The following is a 23891-nucleotide window of genomic DNA, read 5'->3' as shown; positions in this document are numbered from 1 at the left end:
GCATTACCACATCTTTTAAGGTCTAATTTCTAATTAATTTTTTTAATAATGTTATTTTGCACAGCAACTGCCATTTCATTCTTGAGCTCTGAAAAGATGGATATAGAAGTAATCAGTAATAATTTTCAAAACACACATTGCATTCACCCCCACACAGCCATATCAATGTTTACAATTTAATAACTTTTGTCATAAAATCAGTGAGTCTTTTGACAGTTTTTATGCTTTCTAGGACCCATATTAAAGATTTTGGGTATGGTGAATAAGCTATTACAAAATAAAATTATATTTGGTGTAAACAATAGGTTGTTAAAACAACATATGCTAGAAGATATGCTACTCTTCAGCTTGTAATAAATACAGTCGACCCCCCTATAAGATCATAGATACATTCCATTCTTTAGGAATCCGATTTCTTACGAGTCCTTCCAATCACAGCCCGACACGTGTGAAGTTTACGGACTACGGCTGATTGAAAGGTTTTCTTCCATAAAATTAATCTATTCTAGACTAATCCGACTCAACATTTCCAAAATACGTATATTTTTTTTTTTGGAAATAATCCGTATAAACTATGCTATAAACAAAAAATTGTAGGATTACCTACCGAGTGTGCACCATTCGACATCGCCATTATTCAAGCTTGTTTTCATCGCGGAACAGCTCAGCAAACAGCGGCCGATTTCTAATAACTTATTTTTCTGCGAAAACTTCGTTGAACTTTGGAGACATCATTAATATAAATAATTTTAATTGCCGTTGAATAAGAAATGTTTCTTTCACAAGAAATGTATAAAATTACAGTACTGTATTAGACTTACAGTACCTAATTTACATACTGTACAGACGATAGATAGCGTAAAATTTTCGTAGTGTGGCGCTACGCGGTGGAAAGCATATATATAATTATAATAAAGTTACAATAAATTAAGTTAATATATAATTATATATACAGTACCTAATTTATATATAATTATATGTACAGTACCTAATTTATATATAATACTGTACAGACTATAGTAATTTCTCCGTAGCGTGGCGCTTGACGGCGCGGAAAGTAGTTCGGCTGCCCGATGATGTTTTACGTAATTATAGGAGTTTTTTTACCTTTTTTTATGGATACCGTCACAATTTTTTCGCAGTTTTATAGGAACCGTAATTATAGGGGGGTCTACTGTACATATACGGCATGGAAGTGGGCCATTAAATAAGTAAAAGGACTAATTTTATAGGAACTAATGCAATTGCAGTTGTGTGCAAAAGAACATTATTAAAAAAATTAATTAGAAATTAGACCTTAAAAGATGCGATAATGCCTTGAGAAAGGAAGTGCCTTGCTGTGACAAAGAATGTGGTAAATTCAAAATAAAGGACATCTTGTTGTAGTGTACAAAACCAAAGACCACTGAGCTACAGACAGTTGATACATTACAAGCCAAGTCATAAAAAGTGCTGTAGGTTAACTCAGTTCATATGATTAACCTGTATATAATATATTTTTTAATGTGTTGGTTAATGATGATCAAATAGATAAAAAAAAATTTTTAATGTGAAGTTATTTATATGTATTCTATACTATTGCAGAAAATTAGATGACAATTTATGAAACATTAAAATATACCACATTTTATGGCACATAAGATGCAGCTCATTTCAGCACAGAATATTTAGGAAAAGTATTTAATGTATTTAAGTCATCTATTCTAGGGAAAAAAGTAAAATTATAATACATACTTTTATGTTGGATATATATGATGAACAGTTGCTCAATAATCATCTCAGGTTATTTAACTTTAATACAGTAGAGTCCCGAAAACTCGGACTGCCGGTTATCGAGTGCCGAAATTTCAGCACTCGATAACCCAGCAGTCCGGATAACTCGGCGCAAGTTGTTATCCTCCCTTCTTTCTGCAAATGATAATGGTCAAAGTCTTATCCAGAACTTAAAGAAAATTAACCTATTGGATGTTGGCTGGGTGGCGGACGCCTGGAACGAGTTAGAGTCGTTAACACTAGTTCATTCCTGGCGAAAACTCCTTGATCGTGAGAGAAATGAGTTCGTTGATGATGCAGAAAATTTAAACTTACTCGACCTTCTGAAAAGAGTTCCTGGATATGCAGAAGCTGATGAAAATGACGTCGAACAGTGGTTCCAGAACAATACCAAGCAAAACATTATGTCCGATGCAGAAATTATTGCTGCTGTCACAGTTAATGAAAAAATGCCGGAAAACGATTAAGACGTTGATGTTGAGGACTCCACCGTACAAGCTCCTAAAATATCACATAGTGAGGGACTAAAGGCTGTCGAAACCGCCCTTCAGTATTTTGAACAAGATGCGTCGGTAATGGACTTGCTGTTCCTTCATTGTCTTCGTGATAAAGCAGCAAAACGCAGAGTGCATTGCAGAAGACAACAGGACATTACATTTCTTTAAAAAAAAGTAGCCAGTTTTTGCAAAGTCAGTTAGTTAATTTTCATTATAGACAGCTTTAAGCCTCATAAAATATTTTTCTGAGGTCTGTCTTATCAGGTAAATTACTATACAATGTGTATTAATTAATTTTCATTTTCATGTAGTAAAGGCTATATGCCTTCATAAAGTATGTACTTTTCCTTTGTTTAAGGGTATTTGGGCAGTTTATTCTCTGTTGTATTCTCAAGCAAACAATACATACAAGTACAGTACAGTATTTTCTGAGAAAACACTCGTACTTATTCTTTTTTAACCCCATTCCCGATAACCCAGCATTTTCACAAACTTGGCCACCCTTCAGTCCACATTAGGCCAAGTTTTCGGGACTCTACTGTACTTACAATAGTTTCATTTTTAAATAATTAAAATCAGTAATAATTGAACAATAACATTTTTATTCAAAAGCTAAGGGTGCAGAATGAATGATTTATTTTTTTATTTTTTAGACAAAAGTTGTGTCTTATATGCTATAAAATACAGTAATAACTACCATATTTTACTACATAGAAGACATATTTTTGTCTCTAAAAAAGAGGCTCAAGAAATAAAAATTGTCTCACATCTTATATGAAATTGCAGTCTAGTAGGCTAATGAATTTTTTAAATGGTCTTCAGTTGGCTACCTCTACCTAGACAAATCATATGCATCCAACATAAGTGTGTATTCTAATTTTACTTTTTACACCCAGAATACAGTTAGAAAAGGTTTCTGCAAAGAGCTAAAGATGCAAGATGACTTAAATACACTAAATATTGTGCTGAAATGGGAGTGTGTTTTATGGTGTATAATTTTCAATTATAAAATATAATTGTTTAAAAATATCAGTGATTTCAAAATCATATGAAGGAAAGATGTTTTATTTTCCAGTTTTTACTATATTAAATTAAATTTTAATTGTATATTGATTATTGGTCAAAATATAACTTTACTGAAAGTTACAGAAATTTCTAATATTGTAAAAGGAAATTTGATTTTAAAATATTACATTGAAAAGACTTTCTTTATATCAGAATATCAATATTTTTTTTTTTTTCATTTAATTTTATCCTTTTCATAAACTGTTCAAAATGAAGTCTTTGAAAAACTTTTGTTTTTGTTGATTTAGAATGGGTGTTTTTTTTAATGATCAAAAATTAAAATAAATTATTTGATTAGGATGATTCAACAACTGCAAACTGATTTTGAACGAAGCATAGAGGGATCCGGATCTGCCTCTATTAACACTAGTGAATTATCTGGTGGTGCTCGAATCAATAGAGTCTTTCACGAAAGATTTCCTTTTGAAATTGTAAAGGTAAAAATATTAAACTTTAGAATTTAAAGATATTTTAACATTAAGTGATTTCAGATTTTTTTTAGACTAGAACTTTTTACATAAATTAATGTAATAGATTAAACTCAGAAAATGTAAGTCTATTTATAGAAGACACTTGTAACTTTAGGAAAAATATGAATTTCTTTAAATTCATGTTTATAAAATTTATTACTAAAATAAAATAGTCAAACAAGACAAATTTATTATATTCCTATTTCTGACCAAAGCAGATATTTTTATATATGTCATATTTTCACAGTCATAGTGTGCTTTGAGGGCTTAACAGTGAAACCCACACATTTTATCAAATTTAAAAATATGTAAGAACGGAACAAAAAGGACTGACACACAGACATATCTTCACTTTGAGATCCATGCTAAAACTAAAAAACTTTATTCTTTGCAGTGCTGCCCACTCTTGTTCTAGGGGAACAAAGTTACAGAATGTACAAAATAATAAAATTTTAATATGTTATATATATATAAAATTTCCAAATTACAGTTGAGGAGCTGAGTGGAAAAATGGTATATCCCACATTAGGAAGTTTTTGAGAAAAATGAGGATTAGTGTTTCAGTTCATTAGCATTTTAATGTGCAGTGCTTTATTAATGTGGATGTACTGTACCGTAAGAAGTGGGTCAGATGTCAAGGTTATTGTTTAATTGTATTGAACAGAATGTTCAATACAATTAAACAATAATATGCATTGCTGGCAGATTGGTCGCTTAGATGTATTTGTTATCTCTGATTTGCGATTCGGATATAGTTTGGTAACTATTCACGGCCAATGCAGTTTATGCAGAGTGTGACCTACAGGAATGTCCAATCAAGCAAGTAAAAGGTGTGGCTAACGCCTTTTAACCCCTTCATTAGAAGGCTTCTTTCAAAATCATGCTTACAAAAATGTATAGCTTTTGATTATTGAAATAAATATTCATTACAAATTTAAAAAATTGTGTATATTTATTTTGTTTTAATGTCAAAAATAGTTCCTGAATGGCATCTTTCCCAGATAAACAACTTTACAGAAGCAACTTTATGCCTGCAATGATGGCTTTCCTGTAGAAATTCTATGTAATGCCAGGGAAACTGCCATTTATAGGTCAGGTCACATTAGCTTAAAAAAAATAATTAAAAACATATAAAAGGAAAATAAATGATATAAAAATAGTTTTTACATAATTACAATAGAATTTAAAAAATGAAATATAATGTGATATGTAAATATTTACAAATTATAGAAAGGTCAATTGGAATATAATNTGAGGACAGTGATAGTGGCATCAACATATTGCAAAGGTTGGAAAGCATCTGATTAAATGATATGAGGCACCATATTAAAATTATGGAATACCGAGAATAGTAATCCTTTAGGGGATCTATGTATGTGCAAATCCAAGAATGCTATTGTCTCATCAACCTCTCAGTAAGAACCATCTGATCTGTATCCTCCCACACTATGAGAATATCATCAACATAATGCAAATACAATAGTGGGTAGTGGATGGCAAGTGGAAAATTAAATAGAGTGGGTGATCGGTTAACGAACATAATCCGTTCCAAGACTTTGTTCGCTATCCGAATTGTTCGTTAACCGATTATTGATTTACCATAGGTTTCTAGGGGAATTTGATTAATTCGTTCTGGAGACCCCAAAAATAAAGAAAGTATATACTTTTTTACTACGTTTATTCATATGTAATAATAAAAATACATATATACACGGTCTTGCATTTTTATTAGTCATGTTTTTTCTGTTTGTGGGGGTTAAAGAATCTGTCCAATGTCGATTGCTTTTCTATCTTATTCATGATTTTTCAGAAGTAACTAATAGCATTGTAATTGTAGAGATCCCTAGGCCTATTAACCTCAACTTGGTTTGGATGTCATTTTAAGACCGTTGTTCTGACATCTTCCTACTTCTTCAAAAGATCTTTAATAGCAGATATCGGCATAAAACCGCATTTTCAGAAGAAAACATAAAAGAATTGTTTCTGTCAGAAATACTAAAGGCTGGAATTACAAGGGAGAGTTTCAAAGTTTGGGGGAATACTATCCGATCAGTATATACTGGGTAGAACGTCGATGTCGACGTCTCCCGCGCTCCCAAAAGTTTGAATTGTTGTCTGAAGACAAAGGAAGACCAATCGGTATTCATTATTTTACGTCGCTTCTTGTGTTTGTTCAGTGAAGTGTTTGTTATCCGAACATATGTTCGTTGTCCGATCATAAAAATCTTTCGCAAAAGTGTTCGTTATCTGATCTGTTCGTTAACCAATCACCCACTGTATATATTAATAAAATACCTCTTCGTTATCTAAATATATAAAATTACTTGTCCTGACTGACTGACAGTCACTGATTGATTCATCATCGCCCAGAGCAAACTGCTGAACCTAAAGAGGTGAAATTTGGTACACAGTTAGGGTATGTCATGAAAATGCACACTAAGAAGGGATTTTTCAAAATTCCCCCCAGGGGGTAGAGGGAGAGAATTAAGGCTTAACCGGAAGAATGGCTTCTACTGTACTATTTTAGATGCGATTTTCTGTTTTTATCTGCGTTTCAGTAGGGTACGCCATGGCAATGCACACTAAGAAGGGATTTTTCGAAATTCCCCCATGGGGAAGAGAGCATTAAGTCTTAACCGGAAGAATGGCTTCTACTGTACTATTTTAGATGCGATTTTCTGTTTTTATCTGCGTTTCAGTAGGGTACGCCATGGCAATGCACACTAAGAAGGGATTTTTCGAAATTCCCCCATGGGGAAGAGAGCATTAAGTCTTAACCGGAAGAATGGCTTCTACTGTACTATTTTAGATGCGATTTTATGTTTTTACCTGTGTTTTAGTAGGGTATGCCATGGCAATACACACTAAGAAGGAATTTTTCGAAATTCCCCGCGGGCAGTAGATGGAGAGGTTTTAGTCTTCATCGAGTACTTAGGTGTATTAAATTAATAACATTTCACACATTGTTATAAATATTTTTATGTATTTCGATTTTAAAAATGTTCAAACTGTTTTAAATTCGAATTCGTTATTGCATATTGGTTCGATTATAGAACGATTGTAAACGTTCCAGAAAATTGATCAAATTGAAAATAGTTTGTTTGATTCTCAGCAATTTTCATCATTCTCAGCAGTAGGTGTTATATAACAATTACTATGGTTGTTGAAATACTGAATATAAATGAGGTTTGCTTGCAAAAGCCGCTTGTAACAGCTAGTTAAATATATATAATAATGAAGAGGTAGTGATATGAAAACATTTTTGGAAACGAACTGTATAATCAATAAATATTTCTTGAAGGAAAGAAATTGTCATTGCAGTTTTAATTCATAAACTTTATACAAGTATAATTTATAACAAATTGATTTAAAACATGATAAAAGCAATTTTATAACTGAAGTATAAGAAAGTTATTAAAAGTAAACAGTTCTGACAAAACTGATTCTTAATTAAATATCAAGGACAACATTCTGTTCAATGCAATTAAACAATAACCTTGACATCTGACCCACTTCTGACAGGAAAGGGAATTTTTGTTTACAGGGTAATAAGACACTTAGCACATTGTTGTCATTAACGGTGGGGAGTGGGTGGCAGCTCACATGACTGTACAACCTGTAGGACATGTAACTGAATCATGAAAGTTTCTTAGATGCTGGACTGATACACAAATCCAAATTTGATAGTAACTCATTTTTTGTAGTTTTATGGGATATGCATGCCATTTTTCCACTCAGCCGTTCAGTTAATATTTACTTAATGTATTAAGCTGTAATTCCACGTGTGAAAAATGAAAAGTAATGTATAAATACAAATATTACAGAAAAAATTAGAAAATTGAATTAACTTTTAATTGTAAATTTCTCAGGTTATAGACAAATAATTATTACTTGAGAAAGTACATTAAAAAAAATTTCATTAAAATATTCTAATACTATACACTCTCAATAACTTGAGGTGAATGAAAAGAATGGAGAATAATTTTTGAATACTCTATTGTCATGGCATTCCCTAAAGGGGTGACCAAGAAAAAAGGGGATTTCCCATACATTACACTCTGCAAGTTTCAGTTCTCTGAAACACAAGACATAGGCAGAGCATAGCACACCAGGAACACTCACCCACTCTTTCATCCTGGGACTTGCTGAAATCATGCACCACATCAATACTTGACAACCTTTAGCCATTTCTGTCTATCCATTCATACCTCTCACTTATTCCACATTTGTGATTCTTTTCACACACATTTAGTGCCTTCTTTCATTTAGAATCTGTTTCTCTTTCAGACACACTTTCACTTGCTCAGCCCATCTTTTCCTTGGTTTTCACACCCTCTACTTCCCTCCACCCTTCTTATCTATAACTTCTTATACACCCCTTTTGTTGACATTCTCTCCATGTGACCAAATCAATGCAGATACCCTTGATGTATGTACCTTCTCAATTTCAATCTCTTATACCACACTGAAAAAACATGTCTTTATTATTCACCAGATCTCTTCTTGTCACACATATACACCTCAGACATCTCATCTCAGCTGCAATCACTTGCTTTTAAGCTTTGTTTTCCACACCCACACACCTCATAACCCTACAAAAGAATTAGAAGGACTACATTCTTGTACACAGCTATACTTGCCTTCTTCAAAAGCACATTCTTACAAATCAGTTGCCCTGTATTGCCCTGTTCATTAAATATTTTCATACAAGCATTCACTCATCTTTCAATCACTCTATTTATTTTGCAATTCCTATCAAAGATGGTCCCCAAGTAAACACTAAAACTCTTGTTTTAGATAAATGATAGTTTTATTAATCCTTTAAATCAAAGATTTGTTATACAGGTCTACAAAAAATCAAAATAAACACTTTTATTTTGCTATAAATCTTACATTTGAGTTTCTCAACATGTTTACCTTTTGCATAATATATACTCCTCACTCTGTGGCCAAGCCTTTAGAGCCTTATTTATTATCACTTGGGGACTTTTGTAATTTCTTTCCAAAATGTTTTAATCCATTTAATGTGCACACATTTCATTTCTTTACTCTTTCTTTCAAGTCTTTAGCCCCAGAAGAAATAATCACAGGGAGCAGTTTCAGGACGGTTTGGCAACTATTGTGAGAGTTCGATAAATGAAATTTTATTTTCCTATACAAATGGAATTGTAGCCTTTGCTGTTTGTGAAGGCACAGAGTCCTGATGAAATACAAATTCACCATTCAGAAACAGCCTCTTGTCATCTGACTGGAAGAAAGCACAAAGAATCTTCTTGATGTATTTTGATGATACTTTTGTGTCCATAAAATTTGGCTTTGTTGTTCCCTTTGCTGAATTTCTGGCTCAAACCATAACTTTTTGCAAATGAGATGCTGAAGTTGATGGTGGTGCTTCAGAACGATTTTGGCTCCTGTTAATGTAGTATCCCTTCTTCTTGCCTTGAGATTTAGTGAGATAGAACCAAGCTTTGTCAGTTGTGGTAAACTTACCACTTATTTTTCTTCAGCACGAGGTACAATGGCCAGGATCTGCAGTATTTTTCTTGGATGGATACATTGGAAAGATCTTGGCATGCAGGTTTCTTGATAAGTTTAAAGCCCATTTTCTTCGGATTGGAATTGGTTACTTGTTGAGTAACATCAAACCTTCATTGCATTTCTGATTCCATTGGTGTGTTCTCCATACTAACCATATAGTTTTTAGTCTCTATAGGGTTGCCTTTTATAGGATACATTTTTGACCATCACTGCTTTGCTTTGATCCTTGTCTGGATGCTCTCTGCTTACCATTTTTATTGTTTGAAATCTGTCCAATGGAAATGCATTGTCCTTTCATCTTTCAATTCTTTTGAACTTGTCTGAAGGACCACCCAAGTTCTAAAAGAGTCCTCATGATCCTAACTGTTTCATTACTTGTTTTCTTATTCACTATTTTGACCTAGATAACTGTTCTGGACACATGCACTTGCTAGACTTTCTACTATTCAAATGTCACTCATATCATTACACAAATCACTCTCATTACTCTACAATGTTCACATAAAAGTGTTCACTTTGATTTTTTGTAGATCTGTAAAACTATAGAATATAGAAATTTATTTAGGCTGTAAAATAAAATAGAATTTCTTGCAGAATTACTGAAATTTATTTTCAGATAAATTGTTTGATTTCAGTTGTTCAAAGATAAGATTTCATGAATGTTTTCAAAGATAAAATTTCAGTTTTAGAAATAAACATATAAAATTCAATAATTTAAAATGGGTGACCAACTTTTGGCATGCAACTCACATCTTAGCTGAGTTGTATATTTTAACTATTAAGTTATTGAAATACAGTTTTATTGTAGAGTGATATTAAATAAAAATGCAATAAAGAAACAAATCCTATCAATTTTTTTAGTAAATAATAACTAATAATAAAATGAAACAAACATCGTTGCTATCATTTCATTTTTATTTTTCAGTAAAGAATTTATAATGTTTTTAAAATGTGTATGTATGTGGATTATTATTATTTGAATTGGTTCTCTTAATATTTAAGACACCAAATAATAATAATACACTCCCAAAAATTTCATTTGGCACCTGAGAAAATTTTGCATCATAGATTTCACAATTTTGCTACTCTCACTTAAAAGAGTTGCCCTGATTTGGGATTTTAGGTATTGTAGAATTGTAAAGCAAATTGTTTACTTATAATTATAGTGACTTAAATTTTATATTAATATGTATTATAACATTGAGATATTGTTGTTACTATTATTATTTATAGGAAAGTCAGACTTTTTTATATTTGATTTCTATTTAGTTTATTTTCTGATAATTGCAAATTTATAAGAAGATTAAAATACAGTAATACCCCGACTTACGCTAACCCGGAGTTACGCGATTTTCAAATCTCGTCAATTCGTCTTTTGTTTGAGCGCCACGCAACTCTTGATTACTCATTCCCCCCACACTATTGTTCATCTTACATGTTCGGACGTGTCGCACGGAATCGACATATAGCTACAATTAATTTTGTGTTATTTATTTCTGTGTTTGTTATATCTACGGAGACTTGAGAGACTCTACTATGTCATCTAAACGAAGTAAAACTGATTCTTCTGCATCAAACAAGAAAAGAAAAACTTTATCTTTTGAATGTAAAGTTAACATTGGATATGTTCGTAAAGTCATCGTTATTCCTATATCGTTAGACTTTTCGAACGATTCGTTACTAACGCGTTTAACTCGTTTGACTTTACGAACGTACCCCATTATTGAAGAGTTTGATACAAAAATGAAAATTTGTGAATTGGCAAAGAAGTTTGATCTACCGGAATTGTCGGTGAGAACAATTATAAAAGGTAAAGAAAAAATTCTCGAAGCTGTGAAAAATGCTCAATCTTTAAATTCAAGCATCATTCGTAAACGTCACGGTATTATCGCTGAGATGGAAACAATGCTAAAATTATGGTGTGATAATCAAGTAAATGTGAAAAATTGTATAATAATATAATTTGTTATATATATGTATTATATAAGATTTTATTAAACATTTTTTTCTAAATTATTGTTTTAATTAGTCTCCGGCCCCAATTAAAAATTATTTGTATGTATTTATATGAGAAATTATACCCCGACTTATGCGAATTCGACTTACGCGGTTATCGCTCGGTCTCACCTATCGCGTAAGTTCGGGGTATTACTGTAATCTCATTTTTCAATTGTATGTGATAAAGTAGATGAAAAAAATTTAATAATAGTAAAATAGATAAAAAGAGAAACAAAATTAATTCAGTTGTTGGAAGTTGTAGAGAAATCAAATATGATTCAATATTCATTATATAATTCATAACTACGTAAGCTTTTTTCATACTGTATATAATTTTAAATATTTTTTATTATACTGTTTTTCATAAAATGTATGTAGAACTAGCCAATTTGATTGGAATTAGTGTTATTACTACTATAAAATTACCAAATTAATTGTTTTACAAAAATTTTTAGATGGAATTTGATGAAAAAGAATTAAGAAGAGAGATTGCATTTGCTATTAGAAATATTCATGGAATAAGGTAAGTAAAGTTTTAAAGTAGATTGTTGTCAGTTTCTTTGTTAATTATATTGTATATAAATTTTGATTAGTTTAATTATTCTCCTCTATTATTGTTTATTATTAAAGCATCAGAAAAGTTTAGAAAATTTTATATATATATATTTTTTTTATTTATATAAGAGATTGTGTCATTAATATTAAAAGTACTGTACACTTAATTTGTTCAACCTCAGAGATGCTTAATTGTTAGTAGTTTCTTGTATATTGTACTTATTGTATATATATTATTTTATTCCTATGTTTTTATTTGATGTTGTTGTTGTTAATAATAAGTACAGAATGAATTTAATATTCCAATAAATTTCATTGAGAATGTAATGAAAACTATAACTCCTTTTTACTTTCTCTAATCTGTTAACACTAAGGGGTCCATTAATAATGTCAAATATAGTATAATATAGAGTTAGTATAACTTTTCGTTAAATGTAGTGTTACTAGGATTTGCTTATGGCTTAATAAAATTTAAGAAATTAAAACTTGGGTTCTTCTAAGATTTTATGTATTAACTTTTAGTTTTTATTTTTGATAGAGTTGGTCTCTTTACCCCAGACATGGCCTTTGAAGCCATAGTAAAGAAACAAATATCAAAATTAAAAGAACCTGCTTTAAAATGTGTAGATTTGGTGGTTGCTGAACTTGGTAATGTAGTCAGAAAATGTGCAGAAAAGGTATGATGATGATATTTTTTTTTGTTCTATTAAAATAATAATGTTGTAGAAACATTTTTTAAAAATAATATACAGTGGAGCATCAATTATCCAAATACCAATCAACCAAAAATGTTAGTCAGCAAATTCAAATTTCTGCTAGTGCTGTGGTGCTGCAGCAATCTCTCCCTCCCTGTCAACCTAAACTGTAGGCCTACTTTAATGTACTTTATGTAAGGTATGTATTTGTAAGATGTGTGATACAAATTATATATAGTACAGTTTTGTGTTTAATATATTTTTTTGTAAATGATCAGTTATCTGAACAACCCCAGTCTAAAATTGTTTCTGATAATTGATGCTCTACTGTGTACAAAATAAAATTGTATTATAGTAAATAAATCTGCTATTTTATGAAGCTGATCAGGCAAATATTGTTATATCTTTAATCTTGAATACACTTTTTTGAGATAATAAAATTTAGCTTTGATGAATAAAAAAATATTTAATCATTAAAACTATGGCTATAAATCAATGTAATGGTTGCCAAGAACATCTGTTATTAAACTAAGAAGTGATTATTATATTACTGATATATTTGTTACTTTGCTATACTTAGATATGATCATGATATTACATGTAACAGAAGTGCATCATTCAATGAGAAGCACATAGCATTAAAAATGTACATATAGCACTGTGCTTTCATTTATAAAACATTGTGTATTTACATTTTTCTAAATTAGTTAACATATTACAAAAAGTATTACATATTTCCATAGTTTAATAGTAAAAGCTTAGTTAGATAATATATATGTTTTATATAAAGTAAAGAAATAATATATTCTTTATTACTATATCAAAATAAATTTTTATTAAACATTTCAAATGTTCTACTGCAATATATAGATTATATAATCTTTGGTATTTGTTGTTATATTGATATTTTTCATTTGTTTTCTTTAAATTTTATTAAATTCAAAATGATTTAATTTTTTTTTAAATATTTTAATTAAAACCTAACTTTTTAACTTTTTTAGAACAGAGTTTAATCTGTTATTAGAAATTTAGAATAAATTATAGAACAATTGTTTTTATAGTCTTTCTCAGAATAAGAATGAAGCCAATGTTCATTTATGAAATAGAACACAAATAGAAGAAGAATTTGAAATTATAAAAAACAAAAAAACAACATGACATGATATTAAATGATGATTGAATTTTTGAAACTTTTATCTATTCTATTTTACTGCTTTCTCCCACTGTAGCTTCATTGCTGGCTTTGGTGTGGAATGATGCACATTTAAGATACAACACATTGGTTCCATTCTTATTCTAAGAAATACTTTAGATTTGTTTGAATACTTACTAGAAATCTTAGTCTTATCTGTTTATAAAGATAAAAACTGTCAGTATGGGGAACTCCTTGTAAGTTTTTTCCTACATAATTCAATTATAAAATTCAAAAGGATTTAGATTTATCCAAATTTGAATAATTTTTAAATTCTATTTTATTGGCAAATACACTTAACTTAAATGTAACAATTTATATTACATATTAAGGTATGACAGTAAAAATTTTATTGCATTAGCATACAAATTTTACATGATCCTGCATAACTAAAATAATATTATATGAGTACTTTTAAAACTTATTAATTGGCATTACTAATCATTTTCATACCAATTAAAACTGTCTTTCAAATGTTCTTGATAAATTTTGATAAAAATTATAGGCTATAAAACAGTATTTTATGAGATATACACTGTCAGATTTTAGTAGATTACCTAAGATAATATTGGAAAATGGAAAATGCTATCCAACTTACTGTCAATTTATAATAATAATCAAATGATACAGTTGAATTCTTATTAGGCTACAGTATGGCTAATTAATTAAGATATCAAGCAATATGGAGTAGCAATAGGTGATTAAGCTGCTGTCTTATGTTAAATTTAATAATTAATTTAACATGACATGTCACCTTAATCTCTTATCTCTAATCTCGATATCTTAATAATTAATTAATTAGCCATATTGTAGCCTAATAAGAATCCAGCCATATCATTTGATTAGTAACATTTATCAGGTGTCATATTTTCCATAAAGAATATCAAATACATTTTAATAGTAAAAAGAAATACAGTAGAACCCCTCTAATTTGTCACCTTTGGGACTGGGGGTATGGTCGGAACGCAAAAAAGGTCGGATTATCAGAATAAAGTAAAATAAACAATCTTCCCCTTTGTCCAGTCTTTGTAGCACTGCTAATTTTTCATTTAATGAAAGAGTAATGTGTTTACGTTTCACTCCTAACATGTTAAAAACACACACAAAACTGTACATGTACACACAATGTAAAACATATACTGTAAAGAACACAGAAAAACGCCACAGACGGTGAGTCACCGACGAGTCATGACAAGTTTCTCGACTCTGACCACGATCGGATTAACCGGAGTGACGGACTAGCCGAGGGCAGACTAGAGGGATTCTACTGTATGAAATTCAAACACCAAAATATTATTAACTTGAGCAACATTGCTTCTATATCAGGCTGCTCTTACAAATTTCATGTGTTGTCTTTAATTATAGATGTAAAACAATCTTTTTTATTTATCAATTTTAATATTTTATATTATTCTGCAGTTGATGGAATGGATTTTTGATAATTGACTTTTGAATAATGAATTTAGCATTTGAAATTTTATAATTCAACTTGAATATTGAATCTGTCTTGAAGTTTAGGATAAAATGAGTCATCAGCACTATTTTTTTAAATAATTTTTTCAATTAAAAATTTTTAATTCTATAGGATATACAATACAGAACTAATAGATTACAGAAGCTCACATTTATTTCAGAAGTGAGCAAACTCAAAAAGATTTCTTATCTCTAAAGTCTTCGACATATATTGAGATTTCTCATCTATAGGAAATATCAATATGTGCAATGTGCATTATTCTCACAATAGTGAGATAATATTCATTCTCTCTCCAAATGTTATGTAACATGTCTTGAGTGGCAGTTCCAACTGTGTCTAAATGCTTTTTGTAATTTGTCAGTTATTTTTCAGACACACTATATCTTAATATTCCCTTTCATCTAAATATATAAAATTACTTGTCCTGACTGAATGACTGATTTATCATTGCCCAGAGCAAATTGTTGAACCTAAAGAAATGAAATTTGATACACAGTTAGGGTACGTCATGGAAATGCACACTAAGAAGGGATTTTTCGAAATTCATAGGCAGAGGGGAGAGGGAGAGGATTAAGGCTTAACTGGAAAAACAGCTTCTACTGTACTATTTCAGATGCGATATTTTGTTTTTATCTGCGTTTTAGTAGGGTATGCCATGGGAATGCACACTAAGAAGGGATTTTTCGAAATTCTCTCGTGGGGGGAGAGGATTAAGGCTTAACTGGAAAAACGGCTTCTACTGTACTATTTTAGATGCGATTTTTTTGTTTTTAATTACATTTAGTCTTCATCGAGTACTTAGGTGTATTAAATTGATAACATTTCAGACATTGTTATAAATATTTTTATATATTTTGGATTTTTTAACCAAATGTTTGAACTGTTTTAAATTCGAATTTGTTATTGCATATTGGTTCGATTATAGAACAATTGTAAACATTCCAGAAAATTGATCAAATTGAAAACATTTCATTTGATTCTCAGCAATTCTCATCATTCTCAGCGGTAGGTATTATATAACAATTACTATGGTTATTGAAATACTGACTATAAATGGGGTTTGCTTGCAAAATCCTCATGGGCAAAGCTGCGGATAACAGCTAGTAATATTATATTTTGAATATTCCTAAGAAATAATTTATTTTAGATAGATAGATTTATATAAATCAGTGGTTCTCAGTCAGGGGTACGAGCATAAATCTAAGGGGTAATTAAATGTCGTATGTTAATCAATTTGCTGTAAATTTAACACGAAACAAGAAACAATAAAAACTTGCTTTAAAATATCCCAGTGTGAACATCGATTTCTCTTTTAACAGTCTAAACAACTTGTTTATCCACTTGATTTGCCTGTCTATTTGTGCCATTAGTGCCGAGTGAACCTGTAGTCTGGTAAAATTACGGTTTAACCGAGCATTAATTTTAGAATAGAAAAAAATTTTTTTTCTATTCTATAATTATTGATCGATAAGATTGGGGCTTTTCATGTTTTTACTGGGCTACTGGTATTAGGAATAATGAGACCTGGATCGTACCCCCACCATGCATGCGCAGTACTTGATATTTAGCAAATTTAGACGTTACATTTGTTACAAAAATTGAAAGATTCATGTATTGTTCTGCACATTATAAATTCGCAGCCATTACTTTCAAGATCAGTACACAATTATAATCTCCATTTAACAATGTGGGAACCAAATTTTGAAAACATTGCTGAAGATTTATNTTAACTTATTGTGAAGTGCTAATGATCATACATACATATTTTGTTGCTTTTTGGCTTATACAGTTTCTATCAGCTTTGTTATGGCATAATGTATGATCTTATAATATATGTGTTTATATAAAATAAAGATTAAAAATCTCAAGACACTGAATAATTTTGAGTACAGGTGTTTTTTATGTAGGTGTTTAAAAAACGAAATTTTTTTTGAATAATGGGTATTTTCCTTGAAGTGCGAGAAATCCATTGTTCACAATATAATGGATTTTCGAAACAACGGATAATTTTCGGCACCCCAACTGATCCATTAAAATGAGATTCTACTGTATATATATAAAACAGAAAACATCAATAACAATACAAAAAATGTTTCTTCCCTACAATAAACAGCCATGTGATCGCTGATCATCACTTAACACGTATAAATAACAATGTTTTAATTTCTTTGATTTATTGGACAGTGGTTCTCAATATCACTCATGTCACATACCCCTAAAACTCTCACACCATGATGGACCATGAATCCTTGCAGTGGTCCGCCAACCACCGGTTGAAAAACATGATTATTGGGTGACCTGTATATGTAATTAAATAAATTACACAAGAGAAAAAAATTGACCTACTGTGACTTATTTCCCCTTACAGTGAGAGTGAACTTATTAACATAAAAAAATTAGCATATAATAACAACATATTTTTATATTAATTATAAAATATTAATATTTAACAACATAATTTTTGCATAAACTTTAGTTATGGTTTTCACATTATTATTTTCGTTGCCCTTATTTTTTTACATATTAAAAACATCCAAACTTACAATATTCATATTTTTTGTAAATAATGTTTATAAGAATGTAAAAAAAAAATTGGTACAGTTCAATATATACCAATTCTAAATTACCTTAATTAAAAAAATTATTTTCAATTAAACTCACTTTGTAAAACCTATGAAGTCTTCATGATTAGTATTCATATATGCCAACTCAGTTTCAACTAATAAACTGATTTGAGCTTTTGTTTGTTGTTCTTTCTGTCGAATGTGACTGGTGATAATTCTTTCTGTTTCTTCTCTTAAAGATGGATAACTGTTCATCTAACCATAAATATGTTTATGTTAGTTCAATTTTAACATGCAAACATGAGTATTAAGTTATGGAAGTGCTATATATAATTTCAATTAAAGTAATGAAATTATTTATAAACTTCATGCAATTAATAACCCTTAAGTGACAAGAAAAAAACTGATGAATTGGCAAGGTCCTAAATTCTGTAATAGTATATACTAATGCATCAGACATCACAAGTTATTTTAATTTTATGACTTTTCACAATGCACATTTTTAACAAAAAAATACACAGTACTTAAACTTCCCAAAACGATTTTGACTATTACTAGCTAAGTTTTTTATAGCTTAAAAACTTTTAGGGTCACTAATCTAAAGAATAAGCTATACTTGTTGAATGAATTACTTTGACTTGGCAGTTAGCTATAAATTTTTTTAGATGAAAAATTCTTACTGCACAGATATGTCATGAAAGCAATGATAAAAAAAGATGGATGAATGAAATATAGTACAGCATTGATTATCTGACCCCCGATTAACCGTCACATCGGTTAACCGACCGTGTTCTAGTCGGCAAATTCAAATGTCTGCTAGTGATGCAGCGCTACAATATTTGGCTATGTCTTGGCTACTTTAATATTATTTTTGTTAAATTTTTGTGTGTTTTAGCTGGCAACACTGGCTTGATCATGAAAGGGAGGCCAATATTTAAACGAGGCTTAATTTTCTAATTATGAGTGGTTGTTTGTTTCGTGGGCAATAAAATAATTTTAAAATAATTTTTAACGATACAATAGCGACAATTATTATTTTAAAAAAAATTTTGTTAGGCTTAACATCTATGAAAATTCAACGCAAAGTAGGTTAATAGTGATATACTAATTATATGGGACATACTAATATACTATACTAATAGTGAGTTTTTTCATACTTTTCGGTTATCCGTTTTTTCAGTTATCCGACCAACACCAGTCCCCAATTAAATTGGATAATCGATGCTCTACTGTATAAGCAAGTAAAGGTGTGTTATAAATGGAGTGTAGATGGAAATAAATAGGAGGCTTGGTAGATACTATAGTCAAACCCTATGCATGTATCAAGGTTTCTAGGATAGCCAGATTGGTTTAAATAGTTGTTTCTATTTAAGTTTTTACATGTTTTGTGGAAAAATTATTACTTTTTACAATGTTTGCAAAATCATTGAAACATTATTTATAACCCTAATTATAATAATTATCACCTGCACATCGAATTTAACTAAATAACACATACCTCATAAAAACCTTTAACCGATGCGAAATAAAATTTAACAGTACAAACGTTTTCAGATCCCTCCTGTGTCCTTCTTCAGGTAAAAATCGTTTGAAAATTTACTAAATACGAAAAATATTCATTTGGAACGATTTTTTAAAAATCGAAAAGATAGAATGGAATCACGTGACCTATAGCTCTGAATGTCAAAGTTTCTACGTCATATCGACAGTTATTTAAATATTTTCCATCTTTTTTAAAGATTTTATGAATAACTTTGTTGTTAAGCCTAAAAAAACATATCACATAGTCTCAGACAACCCATTTACTTCCTTTCTTTTAGGTTTACGATTCACTTAAACCTCCTGTTGTATTAGGGCCTGCCATGAATCGTAAACCTAAAAGAAAGGAAGTAAATGGGTTGTCTGAGACTATGTGATATGTTTTTTTAGGCTTAACAACAAAGTTATTCATAAAATCTTTAAAAAAGATGGAAAATATTTAAATAACTGTCGATATGACGTAGAAACTTTGACATTCAGAGCTATAGGTCACGTGATTCCATTCTATCTTTTCGATTTTTAAAAAATCGTTCCAAATGAATATTTTTCGTATTTAGTAAATTTTCAAACGATTTTTACCTGAAGAAGGACACAGGAGGGATCTGAAAACGTTTGTACTGTTAAATTTTATTTCGCATCGGTTAAAGGTTTTTATGAGGTATGTGTTATTTAGTTAAATTCGATGTGCAGGTGATAATTATTATAATTAGGGTTATAAATAATGTTTCAATGATTTTGCAAACATTGTAAAAAGTAATAATTTTTCCACAAAACATGTAAAAACTTAAATAGAAACAACTATTTAAACCAATCTGGCTATCCTAGAAACCTTGATACATGCATAGGGTTTGACTATAGTATCTACCAAGCCTCCTATTTATTTCCATCTACACTCCATTTATAACACACCTTTACTTGCTTATACAGTAGAGCATCGATTATCCAATTTAATTGGGGACTGGTGTTGGTCGGATAACTGAAAAAACGGATAACCGAAAAGTATGAAAAAACTCACTATTAGTATAGTATATTAGTATGTCCCATATAATTAGTATATCACTATTAACCTACTTTGCGTTGAATTTTCATAGATGTTAAGCCTAACAAAATTTTTTTTAAAATAATAATTGTCGCTATTGTATCGTTAAAAATTATTTTAAAATTATTTTATTGCCCACGAAACAAACAACCACTCATAATTAGAAAATTAAGCCTCGTTTAAATATTGGCCTCCCTTTCATGATCAAGCCAGTGTTGCCAGCTAAAACACACAAAAATTTAACAAAAATAATATTAAAGTAGCCAAGACATAGCCAAATATTGTAGCGCTGCATCACTAGCAGACATTTGAATTTGCCGACTAGAACACGGTCGGTTAACCGATGTGACGGTTAATCGGGGGTCAGATAATCAATGCTGTACTATATTTCATTCATCCATCTTTTTTTATCATTGCTTTCATGACATATCTGTGCAGTAAGAATTTTTCATCTAAAAAAATTTATAGCTAACTGCCAAGTCAAAGTAATTCATTCAACAAGTATAGCTTATTCTTTAGATTAGTGACCCTAAAAGTTTTTAAGCTATAAAAAATTTAGCTAGTAATAGTCAAAATCGTTTTGGGAAGTTTAAGTACTGTGTATTTTTTTGTTAAAAATGTGCATTGTGAAAAGTCATAAAATTAAAATAACTTGTGATGTCTGATGCATTAGTATATACTATTACAGAATTTAGGACCTTGCCAATTCATCAGTTTTTTTCTTGTCACTTAAGGGTTATTAATTGCATGAAGTTTATAAATAATTTCATTACTTTAATTGAAATTATATATAGCACTTCCATAACTTAATACTCATGTTTGCATGTTAAAATTGAACTAACATAAACATATTTATGGTTAGATGAACAGTTATCCATCTTTAAGAGAAGAAACAGAAAGAATTATCACCAGTCACATTCGACAGAAAGAACAACAAACAAAAGCTCAAATCAGTTTATTAGTTGAAACTGAGTTGGCATATATGAATACTAATCATGAAGACTTCATAGGTTTTACAAAGTGAGTTTAATTGAAAATAATTTTTTTAATTAAGGTAATTTAGAATTGGTATATATTGAACTGTACCAATTTTTTTTTTACATTCTTATAAACATTATTTACAAAAAATATGAATATTGTAAGTTTGGATGTTTTTAATATGTAAAAAAATAAGGGCAACGAAAATAATAATGTGAAAACCATAACTAAAGTTTATGCAAAAATTATGTTGTTAAATATTAATATTTTATAATTAATATAAAAATATGTTGTTATTATATGCTAATTTTTTTATGTTAATAAGTTCACTCTCACTGTAAGGGGAAATAAGTCACAGTAGGTCAATTTTTTTCTCTTGTGTAATTTATTTAATTACATATACAGGTCACCCAATAATCATGTTTTTCAACCGGTGGTTGGCGGACCACTGCAAGGATTCATGGTCCATCATGGTGTGAGAGTTTTAGGGGTATGTGACATGAGTGATATTGAGAACCACTGTCCAATAAATCAAAGAAATTAAAACATTGTTATTTATACGTGTTAAGTGATGATCAGCGATCACATGGCTGTTTATTGTAGGGAAGAAACATTTTTTGTATTGTTATTGATGTTTTCTGTTTTATATATATACAGTAGAATCTCATTTTAATGGATCAGTTGGGGTGCCGAAAATTATCCGTTGTTTCGAAAATCCATTATATTGTGAACAATGGATTTCTCGCACTTCAAGGAAAATACCCATTATTCAAAAAAAATTTCGTTTTTTAAACACCTACATAAAAAACACCTGTACTCAAAATTATTCAGTGTCTTGAGATTTTTAATCTTTATTTTATATAAACACATATATTATAAGATCATACATTATGCCATAACAAAGCTGATAGAAACTGTATAAGCCAAAAAGCAACAAAATATGTATGTATGATCATTAGCACTTCACAATAAGTTAAAAAATATGTTCATTGTTGTTTGCTTTGATGACTCATTACTGCCCATTGAGTATAACAAGTGCTCGATATTAGCAATGTTATGTACAGCCTGTTCGTTTATATTAAAACTCATCAGGAAGGTCTTCATGACGTGGAAAGACTTGATGACGTTGCTAAATTTTGGCACTACACTTGGGTAATATTCCCAAACACATGCCTGTAACAAAGGTGCAGTCCATCTTTGTTTCATATACATGCATATCTGGAAGTGTTAAGCTGGAAGTAGTTTCCCTCCACTAATCAACACACTGCAGGAGGACACTAAATTTGGCTGCAATGTTAGCAGTGAGAATCATGATGATTATGCGCTTAGTTTGCACGACGTGCAATGTATTTTTTTTTTTTTTAATTTAGTATCCAGAAACATCCAGTTATTAATTAAAGATTGAAAAAAAAAAAACAAATACAGTTTTTACCAAAGATGGAGTTAGAAAAAAATTTATTATTCTGAAAAACCCGTTGTTCTGCAATCCGTTAAAATGAGATTCTACTGTACCTATATACAGTAGAGCGTCATTTATTCGAATCAATTGGGGACTGGGGTTGTTCGGATAACCAATTATGTATGAAAAAATATATTAACCTATCCCATGTTGAAATTTTTCTCCATTGCGTGTCGCTTCGTGTTGAATTTTCGTCGATGTTAAGCCTAACGTAAACTTTTTAAAATAATAATCGTGGCTATTGTATCGTTAAAAATTATTTCTTTATTTTTTACAAACAAAATAAATATATTGAAAAATATTTTTAAAAAAAATTATACTTTAGAAGTTAATCTAGTATCAAAAACATTCGATTCAGCATAACACACAGTCCTCAGAAAAACACCACACAAAAGTGCTAGTGCTACCAGCTAAAACACACACACCAACAAAAAAAATATTGGAGTAGCCCAAGATATAGCCAAAGATTGCAGCGCCACAGCACTAGTGAAAATTTAAATTTACTGACTGGAATTCTTTCGGATAACTGACGTTTCGGATAACCGAAACGTCAGTTATCCGAATAGACCCATCAAGGATTTGATCTGGTCCACAATGGGAAATGCAGATGATGGACGAGTCATCGTATTCAAATGAGAATTTGAGAATACCCATGAAAGTTTGAGAGAATCTGTCCCAGATTCAAATTCACATTCCTCAGAATAGCAGGCTAATGCCTTAACTTTTTACTCATCCAGCTAGCAAGTAATTTAAAAAAGTTGTTCAGAGTAAAAATTAAGTTTGGAAAAACTGTCTAAAATGAACTATGCATGATTGTTATTATAGCAGCTATGAATTTTGAATCCAGAACTTTTACAATGTACTTCATTTATACAATAGGGAAATGTATTTATAATGTTTGTTAAAATCTTGTTTGTAAATGAGTATTTTAACAGCATATTGTTATAGTTATAATTGCGAGAATTCAAGCTCGTGTCTGAATTTTGACAGTTCGATCATTTTTTTCTCATCATTATTTTTGCATCAATTCAATTTTTTGTCACTTGGAGAAGTGA

The 23891-nt window shown here is 30.2% G+C and overlaps 1 protein-coding gene across 2 annotated transcripts in view; it reads left to right on the top strand.

The window, feature by feature from the left end:
* The window catches only part of LOC111626354 (dynamin-like), a 116909-nt gene that overhangs the window by 49631 nt on the left and 43387 nt on the right, over positions 1-23891 (top strand). For both annotated transcript variants that reach the window (XM_023369702.1, XM_023369703.1), the window contains exons 8-11: positions 3634-3772; positions 11797-11864; positions 12435-12573; positions 21262-21419. In XM_023369702.1, the coding sequence (XP_023225470.1) occupies positions 3634-3772; positions 11797-11864; positions 12435-12573; positions 21262-21419 (504 nt within the window). The remainder of the gene's footprint in view (positions 1-3633; positions 3773-11796; positions 11865-12434; positions 12574-21261; positions 21420-23891) is intronic.

The sequence above is a fragment of the Centruroides sculpturatus genome, unplaced genomic scaffold (genome assembly GCF_000671375.1).
Source record: "Centruroides sculpturatus isolate CEXI.00-Female unplaced genomic scaffold, Cexi_2.0 scaffold26, whole genome shotgun sequence".
Classification (NCBI taxonomy): Eukaryota; Metazoa; Arthropoda; class Arachnida; order Scorpiones; family Buthidae; genus Centruroides; species Centruroides sculpturatus.
This window is presented reverse-complemented; position numbering and strand designations above follow the sequence as displayed.